Source organism: Camelus bactrianus, chromosome 5, assembly GCF_048773025.1.
Source record: "Camelus bactrianus isolate YW-2024 breed Bactrian camel chromosome 5, ASM4877302v1, whole genome shotgun sequence".
NCBI lineage: Eukaryota > Metazoa > Chordata > Mammalia > Artiodactyla > Camelidae > Camelus > Camelus bactrianus.
In genome coordinates, this window is record NC_133543.1 from 43,944,164 (window position 1) to 43,957,886 (window position 13,723).

Sequence of the window (13,723 nt, forward strand, 5' to 3'; positions counted from 1 at the left end):
TCTGTTTTCCTAAACAATTCCCCAAATCTAATTATAAAATTGTGGTATTTAAGTCAAAGTCTCTGACATATCTTATTTGTTTAATCATTATTCAAATTTGATGAGCAAGTCCAAACTCTCTATTAGAGATCCCAGCAGTCGAAATAGATAACAATTTTAAGTCATAAATGGTACACAAAATTTTCCATAAATACCATTACAGGCTAATAATGATATTGGAAATGGGTGTTCTCCTGCAATATGACTCATTCAAATTAGTTTCAATGATAATTCCCCACTTTTGCATGTCTGTGGGGAAAGGGGATGACATATACTGTTCATGCATTTGATACAATCCTTCTAGAAGGTATATATGATTTTCAAAAGCCTTAAAATGTGCTTCCTCTTCCACTCAGTGATTCCACTTCTGCAAATTTACAGAGGAATAATTGGGGATCTATGCACAAAGGTATGTGCAGGGATGATTTTTAATAGCAACAAATAAATAAAACAAAATAAATAAATGTATCTATTCCTATCTCATATTTGGAGATTAGATAAAATATATCATTGCTAACCTTTATCACTATGTAGCCATAAAAACAATGATGTAGATATATATTTATAGACATGGACAGATGTTCATTACATGCAGGTAAATTATATAAGCATGTTACTAAACTGTGTGCATAGTTGCTGTTTAAATGTTGAACACACATTGAGTGTTGGTTATGTGTGCCAGGCACTTTTCTAAGACTTCACCTGCACTACAACATGTAAGCCACACTGCCAGAAGTAGGCATTGTTATTATTTCCATTTGATAGCGGAGAGAAGTTGAGACACAGAGAGGTTAAGTTACTTACCTCCTTAGCCCTGCTAGTAAGTGATGGTGGTGGACTCAAATCCAGGCAGGTGACTCTTTGGTCCCTGCTCCTAACCTCTGTGCAACAGCTGCATCACATTTTTATACAATACCATTTTTCATAGATACTATGGATGTATGTTTTTGCAGATAAGTGTGGTTATCTCTGGTTTGTGGAACTGAGATTTTTCTTTCATTTTCTTTCTGTATACTTGAACTTTTAAAATTATCCTAGAATAATTTTCATATTGTTATTCTAGAATAAAGGTGTGCAATAAAATGTGAAAGTGTCAGAAACTTTGAATGAAAGTGACAAGTTTTGCGACACTTTCAAACGATTCCCCCCCAAATTTAAATATTGTATGTACACATCTACAAACATACTTGATCTGTAAGGGAGAAGTAAGAAGACAGTTGAGGTGAGAGGTGAAATGCAAGACCCAGTCATTAGCACTCTTTTGATAGTTTGTTATTGTCTTTAGTGTTAGTTAACATGTGTGTGTTTTTTGCTTTCCCAATTAAATTTTAAGTTCTTTGGCATCCACCAGGAAGCCTACTTACACAGTGACTGACAGGTCAGATTTTGTGTAATTAATAAGCAACTTAATTATTTATTAATGGAAACTGAATGGCTAAGATCTCCAGCAAAGCAGGACTTCGTACTTAAGTTTAGAAGTCTCCTGGACCCACTTGTTAGAGCTGCAAACTCTCCTGAGTCCCTTGCCGTGGCCTCGACTTCTCCAAGGGAGAGAAAATAAGAGGTGCCAAGTGGAATGGCCCAGAGTTCAGGTCAAAATTCTGGGTGTGGGTTTGGACCATGTTAATAAAATAAAAATATTTTCCAAGGGGCTTACTTTCACCAGAACGTCTCTTTTCATATATGGACGTAATTGTAAACAACGGTCATTTTAATTGTATCAACATCAATGTGCATCATCCACCTACTTACTCCTTATGAAATTTTCTTCAGTCTCATCTGCAATACTTAATAATACACCTCCTTGCAGCTGGCATGAAGAGTGTGCCTCACTCCAGGAGAGGGATGAAAGTAGGTTGAATTGGTAGCAAATGTGTGAGTTGAGATCCTTCTCCCAGACAGCATCACAACCCACCTTGGTAGATGCTAGAAACAAAATCCATTAAAACATTAACTATAAATCTTATTTTTATCTATACAGCAATATATTTCTAAGATGAAGTTGAATGAAATTATTCCAACTTACAACTTTTAAAACTTCAGTGCCCTTTTCTATTCTTGGTTAAGTCTTTATGATGAAATCTGCATTTATCCCATTGGCATTTTATGTTTAAACTCTTTCAAGATTTAAGGGAAATTGAAGAAATTATCAACAAAGAAGCTCTAATTCTTTCTGGGAAAATAATAGAAGCCACTTTTAAGAGAATGTAATATAATTGAAGCATTTGTGAAAATTTTATCTGAGTTCTTTAAAAAGCAGTCAGTTAGAACTTCACACTAAAAGCTGAGTGAATTGAAATCTTTATTTGAGATAGATGCAAATGTTGTTTCAAAATGCTTTCCCCAAAAATATCAAAATGCTAGGTGGACTAAAAGGTTACAGTAGAAATATGAGTCTATAATGAACTCAAGTTTTCAAATAAACATTGAGAACAGGAACACTGATACTTAGTTTAACAAAGTTCTTTCAGCCAAAAGGAGAAGCACAATCCACTTGCAAAACATTGGCCAAGGACCGCATAGTTTACTTAAAAGTAAATTTAATGAAGTATGAAATGTGGATCTGAAATCTGAAGTTTATTGAAATAACAGAAAATAAAGACCTAGGATGGGTATTTTTGCTGAAATTTAAATCAAACCCCACGGTGAATTAAGCCATAATAATTACCTGAAATCAAACTCAGCCAAAGAATTTCAGAATGTAGAAAATGTGGACCATGCTGCAGCATGAGTGTAACTGATGGTCAGATAATCTGTTAAAATCTAGAAACAGCCTTTCCCAAACTGCGATCCACAAAGTATCACGGCTTCACGAGATCCCCGAGAAAAGCTGGGACGTAATGCACGTGTAGCCTCCTCTGGGAAATTTATGATGTAACTAGCATGTTTAAGATCCTGAGAAGTTCTATAGTAAAGAAACAGCTGAATTTTAACTCAGTATCCTTCAAACTTATTTGACAATGAACTCTTTTTCGTTTGTTTTCTCTTCCCTGCAGTACTTAGTTAATGGCTCCCTTGGGGGTGGGGGTAGTTTGTTTTCACGTCTGGTGGCAACATGTCTTCCCCAGAACTGAGTTAGTTAAGGAGACATTAATAAACCACATGTAAGTCTAAGGTTGTCTACAGTTTCCTGACTGACACACGTATTTAGAGAAGGATCCAAGATGGAGGGAGGTCAGAAGACAAGGCTATCACCAAGTAAAACTGAAGGGAAAGAAGAGAAAGGAAGGAGGAGGACTTGGTTTTTGTTTGCTTGTTTGTTTACTGGGTAGCTTAAACAACATTTATTCCTCACAATTCTGAAGGCTGGGAAAGTCCAAAATTAAAGTGCTAGCAGATTTACTGTCTGGTAAGAAGGAAGGACATTTTCAGTAATCATCTTGCCCTGGTGGCTAAAATTTCCCCATTGACTCTGAGTTCTTAGAGACTGTCTTCAGTTAAAATGCAAGGCCATCCATGAGATGGACAAGACACTACACATTATCAGACATCAGTTCAGTTTTGTTCATCCCATGTGACAGCTAGGGCCATGAGAGAGGAGCAGGAAAATCTTTACAATTTCTGTGTGCATAAAAGTTGCTTCGCTAGCTTCTAAAAAAAAAAAGCAGAATACTTGTTCTGAGTCTTACAGACTCTGAATTAGTAACTCTGGGATGGGATTCAGAAACCTGCATTTTAAACATATTCCTGACTACAAGGCAGTTGGTCCACAAAGCAAACACTGGGAAACACTGGCTTAAAAGAAAACATTCCAAGCACTTTCTAAGCAGAGCAGGTATGAGTAGCCTTTGGCTACTAGAAGATAGTAGGATCAAAAGGGGCGATGGAGGAGAATGTCAGAAAGGGAGATCTGGGTATTGGGTACCTGCCTCTCACCTACTGCCTTGGGGAAAGAGTCAATGATAAGTCCTAATTACAAGCCTCCAGGCTACAGCCACATCATAATAAGAAAAGGTCTGGAGGACACTTCAATTGATCTCATTCCCATTTTTGCCAAGAGTTGGTCCTGCCCTTTCAACAGGACTAGATTGAGCTAAGTAAACACAGCCTTTTGCAGTAAACTGCCTGGATTCTATACAGTAAGCAGTTAAGGTGAGAGGCTTGCGGGTGATCCTGGCTCTGCTGCAAAGTACTTTTTGTTAGATTTCCCTTGGCTTTGTATCATCTGTGCCAATTCTTAAGCGTAATCAAAAGGAAAACTTCCAGTCAAATGCTTGCAACAAGGGCTTATACCTTATACTCTTCTAACAAGTCAGTTCATTTATCATTGAAACTTAGTTTCAACTAAAATATAGGAACATGTACTTCTGTGCAGTTAGACACAAGTCCTCTCTCTGCTTCTTTAGATGGGCTGCATGTCACTCCGTGTGTCTTATTTGAAGATTGTGTGGTGGAAAATGGGATGAAAGTGCCACCTTGGGCCTGGGCACTGTGATGTGCTCTCTTGATCTCTCTTCACGACCGAAGGCTTTACTTCCCCAGCTGTCAGCACGTAGCTCTTAAAGTTAAGCCTTCTTCAAGTATTGCCTTGGCTGAAGAGGCTGTTTCCCCAATGTCACTCTCCCTTCGAAAGGCAACCTGCAAGCCATGGCTAGTCAATGCAGGGCTATAGAGAGCTCCTTGTCCATCAGTCAGGGGGTGGCCGATCCTGCATCACGAGCCTCTGCAGTCCTGCTCTTTTCTCTTCCTTTCCACGCTTATTGAACCTGAGGCCACTCCCCAAGAGACCTCTTGTGTGTTCGTCTTGGCCTCGGAGACAGCTCTGAGGAAACCCACCTGCCTCAGGCTGCACCTTGGCCTGAGGCACTGGCATGTATTTACTCCTAGTCCTCTTGCTTCGTCATATTTAATTTCTCTTTCCAAGCCACTGCAAATGCAAGGTTAAAGGCTGGTGTCTCAGGTACATTTACTTTTCTTTCAAATTAAAAAAATTCAAATCTAAGGGCTACCATCATATTATTATATTTCCTTTGGTTGCCTTTATATTATCTTTTCTGTCACTAAATTATGAGCTCCTTGAAGGAAGCAACTGTGCCATATATTCCTTTGTACCTCTTATTATTTGGTGAAAGATTACCAAAATCTTTTGCATGATGCTATAAATAGGTGATTTTTCCCTTTCAAAATACACCTCTCTTCTAATGAACTGAAGTATATTCATGTCAACACTGATTTTGTTATAGAATATGGCTGAGATGCAGCCATTTCTCCTTCTCTGTTAACATGGCTTATTTGTTCCCTAAGGATACAGCCTTGTCATTGTCCCAGGTGTACTCTTTCCTCCCACTTTAAGAAATGGTTGAATTCTTAAAAAAGAAAAATTCTGTAAGCATCTGTGTACAGGTTTTCATGTAGGCTTATGTTTTCATATATTCACATGTATTGATCTCATATCCTATGAATGAGTCTATTTGTTGTAGTAGTTTTTTAGTGGATTCCTTAGAATTTTATATATGTAAGATCATATCACCTGCAACTAGAGATAGTTTTACTTCCCCTTTTCTCATCTGGATGACTTTTACTTAATTTTCTTGCCTACTTGCCCTGCCTAGATCCTCTAGCACAGTGTTGGACAGAAGTGGTGAGAGTGGACATTCTATCTTATTCCTGATTTTAGGGGGAAAGCATCCAGTCTCTCACCATTAAGTATGCCCTTTATCAGGTGGAGGAAATTCCCTTCTGATCCTACTTTGTTTGTTTGTTTGTTTTTCATGAAGGGATGTTAAGTTTTGTCAAAAAATTTTTTCTGCATCTATTGAGATAATCATGTGGTTTTTCTCTTTTATCCTATTGATATGGGTATTGCATTAGCTGATTCTCAGATTTTAAGCCCCTCTTGCATTCCTGGGCTAGGTTCCAGCTGGTTGTGGTTACAGTTCTGTACGTGCTGTTGGATTCTGCTTGCTGGTGTTCTGTTGAGGATTTTTGCATCTTTATTCATAAGAGATTTGGTCTGTAGTTTTCTTTTCTTGTGATGTCTTTGGTTTCAGTACCACAGTAATGCTGGCCTCACAAGATGAATTGGGAAGTGTTCCTTCCTTCCTCTTCTATTTTTCCATTTATCCCTTTTCTTTCTTTCTTTCTCTCTTTCTCTCTTTCTTTCTTTCTTTCTTTTAATTGAAGTATAGTCAATTACAACGTGTCAATTTCTGGTATACAGCACAATGTCCCAGTCATGCATATACATACATATATTTGTTTTCATATTTTTTTCATTAAATGTTATTACAAGATATTGAGCATAGTTCCCTGTGCTATACAAAATAAACGTTTATTTTTTTAATCTACTTTTATATATAGTGGCTTTCATTTGTAAATATCAAACTCCAAAATTTATCCCCTCCCACCCCCTTTCCCTGGTAACCATTAGATTGTCTACTAAGTCTGAGAGTCTGTTTCTATTTTGTACATGAGTTCATACTGTCCTTTTTTTTTTTTTTCTTTTTTACATGATTCTACATGAATGATATCATATGGTATTTTTCTTTCCCTTTCTGGCTTACTTCACTTAGAATGATGATCTCCAGGTCCATCCATGTTGCTGCGAATAGCATTATTTTATTCATTTTTATGGCAGTCCATTTACTCTTTAACCCACTCAGTCTGGCAACTAGAATCTATCTTGTCAAGGCCATCAGTGACCTCCATGTGGCCAGATCCAGCAAACAGTTTCAGATCTGTCAGATCAGGCCCTGGAGCAGCATCTGGCAAACTGAGCTCTGTGTCCTTGCTGTTGAGCTCTTTTCTTGACTTCACATGCTTGGCTACCCTTCCCCATTTATGGCTGCCCCTTTTCAGTCTCCTTGGTTGGTTCATTCCTCTCTATTCAAACTAAATATGAGGGCTTAAGACTGGGCCCTGAGTCCCCTTCCTTTCTGTTCCACCCATGCTCTGGACTATCCAACCCAGTCCCATAAATCCCTTTCCTATAACTCTCAAATATATAGACCTTTACATCCAACTGCCTGGTCCACATCTCTGCATGACTCACTCATACATCGCGTGTCCCCATCTGAGAGCTTGATTTTCTCTTCCAAATCTGTATCTCCGCTAACTTATTTGTGCATATCAAAAATCTGGGGGCTTAATTAACACCTAACTTTCTCCCTTATCTTCTAAGTCCGTCCTTACAGTGAGGAGTCCAGCTCCTGGTTTAAAATCTCTAGTGATTTTCTAGGCCTGACCAGAGGCAATGACAAAGGCTGCACGGCAGGCTTCAGGGGAGTATCCGCCCTCCCCACAGCTGACTTGGTGCATAGTCTGTGCACTGCAGTCTCTGAAGGAAGCTGCAGGTGAGGACTCAGGCAGCTCTGGTCCATCAAGCTCTTTACATATCGACCTTCCTAGCCCTGGCACCTTCATCCCTAGGTCTCTTTACCTGAGGCCTTGGTCCTCCCCTGGTGGCTCTCGATGGGGTTGGAGGCGGGGGAGGGGAACCTTGAAGGCACTTTTCCCCTCTGACTCAGTACCCAGTGTTTTTCCACTCCTGTCTCTTCCCTCTCACCCTATGTTCTACCCTACAGTCCATAAAACCAAAGAGCACTCAGGGTTCGCTCAACAGTCTGTGCTCACCCCCAGACCCTTGACTGGTACACTACGCCACAGGAAAAACGAAACGGGGGTGTCAGTGCTTCCTCCTTTTTTAGGCTCTTGCTTATACCATCACAGTAAGTGATTAAGGGTTCAACTCTTTCATTTTGGTTTGTTACTTTAATTGGCTACTCAGATATCTGACAGCTCAGCTCTCTCTGTCCAGCTCAGCTGAGTTCCTGCACCATGTGCTGTTCAGTCTATCTCCAAATTAGATCATCAGCACATCTGTCCATGTCCCTCCAGCCCTGCTGCTGCCTCCTGACCCAAGTCATCACTATCCCTGGCCCAGGCTATTGCTGGATCCTTATCCTGGCCTCCAGGATTTCCCTCTCTCTCCCATGGAGGACATTTGCCATAAAGAAGCCAGATTAAGCCTTAAAAAATGTTTAAATTATTATCGCTCCCCTGCTTAAGACCTTTTGATGGCTTTCATTTATTGTTAGAATTAGGTAAATCCTCTAGGACACCCTGAATTATCTTACCATGAGTTGGCCTCTGCCTACCTTCCCAGAGTGTCTTGCTCCTTTCTCCCCTACTCGCTGTGCTCTTGCCTGCTTGTCTTTCACTGGTCAAAGCCCTCAGACATTTGGCCAGTGGCACGAGGCAGGAGTGACAGGGTGAGGTGGGGGTGGGGAGTGGGGGGGCAGTTGACCTGGATGGGTGGGAGTCATTTATCATGGATGGACGTTATTTGGAATTGTCAGTGCATGTGCTTGGTAAATTAAAAGCAGACTGACCTTTAGTTGGTTTTATATTACTCTTTAGTTCTACTCAAACAATATGCTCGCTTTATTGCCTATACCAGTGCTGACCACTCCCCAGCTCTCCCTTCCCCTTGTTCCTCCGTCACTGCTGAGCCATGCACTTCAGGTAGGATGTCTCATCCCCCACTTCCATCTTGATAACTCCTACTCATTTCTCAAGCTACAGTTTCCTCAGAAAAACCTTTCCTGATTCCTTGACTTCCTTGCAAAATTTAAATTTGATTTCTCCTTATAACACTGTTTTTGCTTTTTTAAAGTAGCACCTATCAAAAATGGTAATTGTAAATTAATTTGGGTGTTGTACTTGAATGTGAGCTTCCTTAGGGAAGGCACCATGACATTCATCTTTCACTTTTGTGGTTATAATCCCCGTGGCCAGCAGAGCACTTGCTGCCTAGTAAGAGTTCAGCACATATTTGTGGAAAGGAATGAATGACTGGTTTGTGGAAAGGGAGGTCAGACATACATCATCACAGAAGTCAAGAAGAGACAGTGCTCTGAGGAATGTAAGCAAAGTGAAGAGGCATAGACAATTCTTTTGAGAAATCTGTCTATGGCAGAGAATGAGAGAGACAGATGTTTTCAGGAGGCAGAAGTGGGGATGAAGGAGTTGTATTATTTTTAAGATGTTAAGACTCGAGCAGGTTTAACTGCTGAGGTGAATCCACCATACATCCGTATTGGAATCACCTGGAAGGCTGGTTAAAACACGATTGCAGGGGCTGCACTGCTAGAATGTCTCGTATTGGTGTCTGGGGTGTGCATTTCTAGCAAGTTTGCAGGGAATGCTGATGCTGATGAAACAGGGACCACACTTTGAGAACCACTGAGATACAGGTTGGAGAAGGGCGGAGGGGAGGCTCCAGAGTCCAGGTGGGGAGATGTGCCCAGGGTTGGAGGAGGGCCACACTGTACAGGATGGAGAGGAAAAGATGGGTGCAGACCCAAGTCAGGCTTATAGGTTTGGGAGCAGGAAGTTTTTAAACTTGCCCTGTTTTCTTTGTGGAGAAGGAATTGAGGCCATCTCTTGAGAGTAGGGAAGGAGATGTAGGGCAGGGTTAGAAGTCAGGGGAGAGAAGAGAGGTTTGCATGGCCCCTATAGGGAGTGAGAGAGCAGTATGACAAGAGAGATGCAGTAATATTGCTGACCAGGCCGAGGTTGGCAGTCTTACATCTGTTTTGGTACGAATCTGCTCTGTTGTATCATTCAAGTCACTGATACAAATTGTATCAGCTGAATGAGGTTTCGGGGCAAATCAGATTGTTCCAGAGGTTGGTATCCTAAACATATCTCAGACTAACTGAGTGTGATTCTCAAGCTGTGTAAGATACACAACCAGGACAACCCAGCATGACCCCGAATTGCCTGTAAACAAACTCAGAGTGATTCCTAGACATCATCCTTATTCCCGAAGATCTATACTGATGGATGTTTTATCACATCCCTCTTTGCTAGTGTGTTTTTGTATGTGTTTATCAGCACTAAATTTAAATTTTGCCCACTTACAATCAACGTTGGTGTTTTTAAAAAAGGCATCACTCTACATTGTGATACTAAAAAATTTCTATGTAAGAAAGGTGAGATACAGATGTAGGAATCTCTGCTTTAATCCACTCCTCTTGTCCTGCCCACTTGTTGACCTCATGGAAAGAGCTATCAGCTTACACAGATTCCAGTCTCTGGTACATCATTTTGAGTTATGTTGGCCACCAGGAACCAAAAGACAAGAAAGGAAGAAAACTGGAACTGTAATTTAGCACTGTACAGATAAACATGCTCTCTGCTGGTTGTGGTAAAGGTCAGGAGAGTGGAAATCTGGTAGGTTGTCAAGCGGAGGAAGCTTCTGAACTCTAGGAAGCTGAACAAATAGATAGTCTGGGGAGGGAAAAGCCCTGGGTACCACTAAGCCCAAGCTTCCACCTGGGAAACGATAATTGGCCAAAAGTGACAGAGGATGGTGACAGTGCTCTTTGAAGAATCTCAAAGAGAATATTGTAGCTTAAAAAACACCCCTCGGTATGAGGGCCATGTGAAACATATGTTAATTTTATTAGTATTGGCTTATTTACTTTTAATAATGACATCTATTGGAAATCAAATTGGAAACAGAAGATGATGTCAAAAATGTGACATCTGACTCAAGAATCCAAGGTGTGTAGGGATTACATGCACATACACCTACATACAGACATTCAAATTCAGAAAGAGAAGGCTGATGATCTGACAGTTAGTAAATAATGAAATTTTTCCATGCTTGTTGGTGAAGGGCTGCTGTTCTAAGCTCCTCAAGTGCCTCTTGCTGCTCCCACGTCCCATCACATTATAGCAGCTAAGGGGTTAATACCAGCAGTGGGCCTCCAGGACTCCTAACCCCCACATTAAGATCTCCACTTGGATTGACCAATAGCCCATATCATGTTGTTTGCTAAATGTCTTAATATCAGCCTTGTATATAGATGTATGTTGTATAGAATTACCTGCATATTATGAATTGTCTGATGAATTATCTGCCACAGGATCACCTGGGCCACTTGTCAAAAATGCAAATGCTTATTGCATCTCTGGGACAGGGTGAGGATATGCATTTTAAGCTATCCCCAGGTAATTCTAGAGCATTGTATCAAATATAGTCTGCATTTTCAGGCATAGAGCGAATCTGTCCTATATTCCATCTAGAGGTCAAGTTCTTCAGAGAGAGAGTCCTAAGTCCTAACACTATGTCTAGCTTGTCTGGTAGCAGGCAATAAAGAGGAGGGACCATTGATACAGGAGCCCACGCTGAAAAGATAAGTTAGCCTTGAAGATGATGTCATGATGATAATGGTAATCCTGGCAAGGGCCACGTACTATCACCTAATTGGATCCTGTCAGTAACCCTAATAGGTACTATTTTCAGCTCCATCTTACGGTGAAGAAACTGAGGCTCGGGATCTCATTGTTGGGAGGAAGCAGGACTCCAACCTTGGTCTTTCTGATTTCAAAGCCTATGCTCTTTCTTAGTCACTAAGTTGTACTGGCTCCTAGATTAGAAAAAAACTCTACAGGTAACTTATAAATCAGATTCTTTGGAGTTAATCTCCTTGATTTCTTTTTGTTTCAAATTTCTTTATGGCATTTTGTTAACTATGTGGAGAGAATGTAGGCATGGAAGATGAGGAGATTATAAAATCTATATTCTCTGCCTTGCAGGAACCAAGGTGAAGGAAATTGAATATAGAAAGTAGAAGGTATATATAAATATTCCCCAATACTTAAGAACCATTGGAAACCTTTAAGCTAAATGAAAATATAATAAAATAATAGTAACTGACAAAAAATTTAGAACATTCAGCTATCATTGACCTTGAAAATCAAGTTAAGGAGAGAAAAAGATTTTGAGGTTATAGCTAGAAACTGAGTAATAAGAAAAGGGAATCAAGATAAGAACTCATTGTTGAGAAATGATGAGGGCAACTGTGCTTTTAAAAAGATCATCAAAGTCCAGTGGATGCCTGGACTTGACAATGGGCAAGACAAGCAGTCAGGACATGGAAAAGTTAAGGCAGCTCGCAAGAGGAAGTGGATTGGAGGAATAACTGAGCTTTATATGCATTCAGGTTTATTTTGAAGTATCCTGCCTGGAAGCTGGGATTAATGAGATCACAGAGTATTATAATTTGATTCCAGTTAAAGCATCCTTATGCACTGAACTTAATGAAGAATGGCTAATTAACATCTTTTGAACTTAAAGGAAAGAAGGAATACACATCAGAATTGTCTTTTCAAGCAAAAACAAACACAAAATCAAAACCTGGGTAAATGGAATCAGAGAGCTTATTCAGACTTCAATATATCAATCTGGGTGCTTTGCTGTAGATACAAATAACTTTCTAATCATCCTCGGTTCATTACTGACATATAGGGAAGACTAGGTTTTATACTTACTGGGATCTGGGCAAAATCCCCACTTCTCATCTCTTTCATACCGGCTCGTTGTGGCACACCACAGTGAGTTGTCTTCCCGCCCTTCCCGAGTACACTCATGATGCCACTGCCGGTTATACTGGAAGGGAAACATGCATGGTGTCCCATGGGCGTTACCTTTGATCGTATACAAATCTAGGAGAAAGAAAAGGACAAAGTCAGATAAGCATTATGTCAGCTTTATCTTTGAAAACTGTAATAGAGTGAATGCATTTTTTACTGACCAAAAACCTACAATGGGCAAGGTCTTCCCTTTGTCACAGTGAACGCTCAGGACCTCTGTGTCTAGAGCATGGAAAAGTGCAAGGCTGAGTGCTGTGTTCAGGGGAAACGCTGATAAATGTTTGTTATTTGTATGTTTATCTCCTTGTTTATTTTCTTTGGTGCACTGCTACAGTTAGCATACATATTTGTAAATGGATGAGAAGAGAACAAATTTATTTATTATTAATTTTTAATTTAAGTAGAGTTGATATTTACAATATTGTATTAGTTTCAGGTATATGGTTTCAGATTCTTTTCCATTATAAGTTATTATAAGATAGTGAATATAGTTAGAGAAAAATATCTTCCAGTCCCCCAAAAATCAGCCATCAGCATCTGAACCTTGAGTTTCATGAGCATTTATTAATTTGTTCATTCAACAGATGTCTGTTGAGCATTTAATGTGTCTAACACTGGATATATGATGTAATAGTGAACAAATGAGTAAAAGTTCCTTTTTAGATGGAGCTTCTGTTCTAGTGGGGAGAGAAAAAGAGAAAGCAAATATGCAAGTAAACATATAATTTCAGGTAGTGATAAGTACCATGAAGAAAAACAAGATAGGGGAAAACAGAATGACTGTGTGGTGTGTGTGTGTGTGTGTGGGTGTGTGTGGCGGGGGTGGTGGAGGGGCATGATTTTTGATACGGTGGTCAGTGACAGCCTCTCTGAATAGGAACCAGGGGAAGTGAAGGTTCAAGTCTTTGGAAAAGAGTTGTACTGGCAGGAGGAACAGCAAGTCCAAGGGACCTGCGACAGGAGCTGTGAGGAGTGAATGGGAAGAGTGGGGAGGCCCGGGAGTGGGTGGAGTGTGAGCTCACAGAGGGCTGGCTCTGCCACATCATGGACTTCAGTCTTTACTCTGAGGGCGGTGGGAAGTCACTAGTGGGTTTTGAATGGGAAAGTCTCACAATCAGATTTCCATTTTTAAAGACTCACGAGGTACAAGGTTCTGCAAACAGAATATGCACGGGGGGAGGGCAACACGGATGCTGGGCTGGAGGCCCCCACAGCAGTCTAGGAGAGAGATGGCCCTGCTGAGGCGCCTGCTGGCTGCTTCCTCAGAGTATTTCAATAATTGGTCATCCTTGACTTTTGG

General features: G+C 40.4%; 1 protein-coding gene across 3 annotated transcripts in view; it reads right to left on the reverse strand.

Annotated features, from left to right (window-relative positions):
* Nucleotides 1-13,723, reverse strand: part of PLA2R1 (phospholipase A2 receptor 1) — a 104,164-nt gene that overhangs the window by 72,722 nt on the left and 17,719 nt on the right. For all 3 annotated transcript variants that reach the window (XR_012507000.1, XM_074363767.1, XM_074363766.1), the window contains exons 3-4: nt 12,322-12,495; nt 1,792-1,965 (exon numbers count right to left, since the gene is read on the reverse strand). Coding sequence is in view for 2 of the 3 variants with exons in the window: in XM_074363767.1 (XP_074219868.1) it covers nt 1,792-1,965; nt 12,322-12,495 (348 nt within the window). In the remaining variant the exon portion in view is untranslated. The remainder of the gene's footprint in view (nt 1-1,791; nt 1,966-12,321; nt 12,496-13,723) is intronic.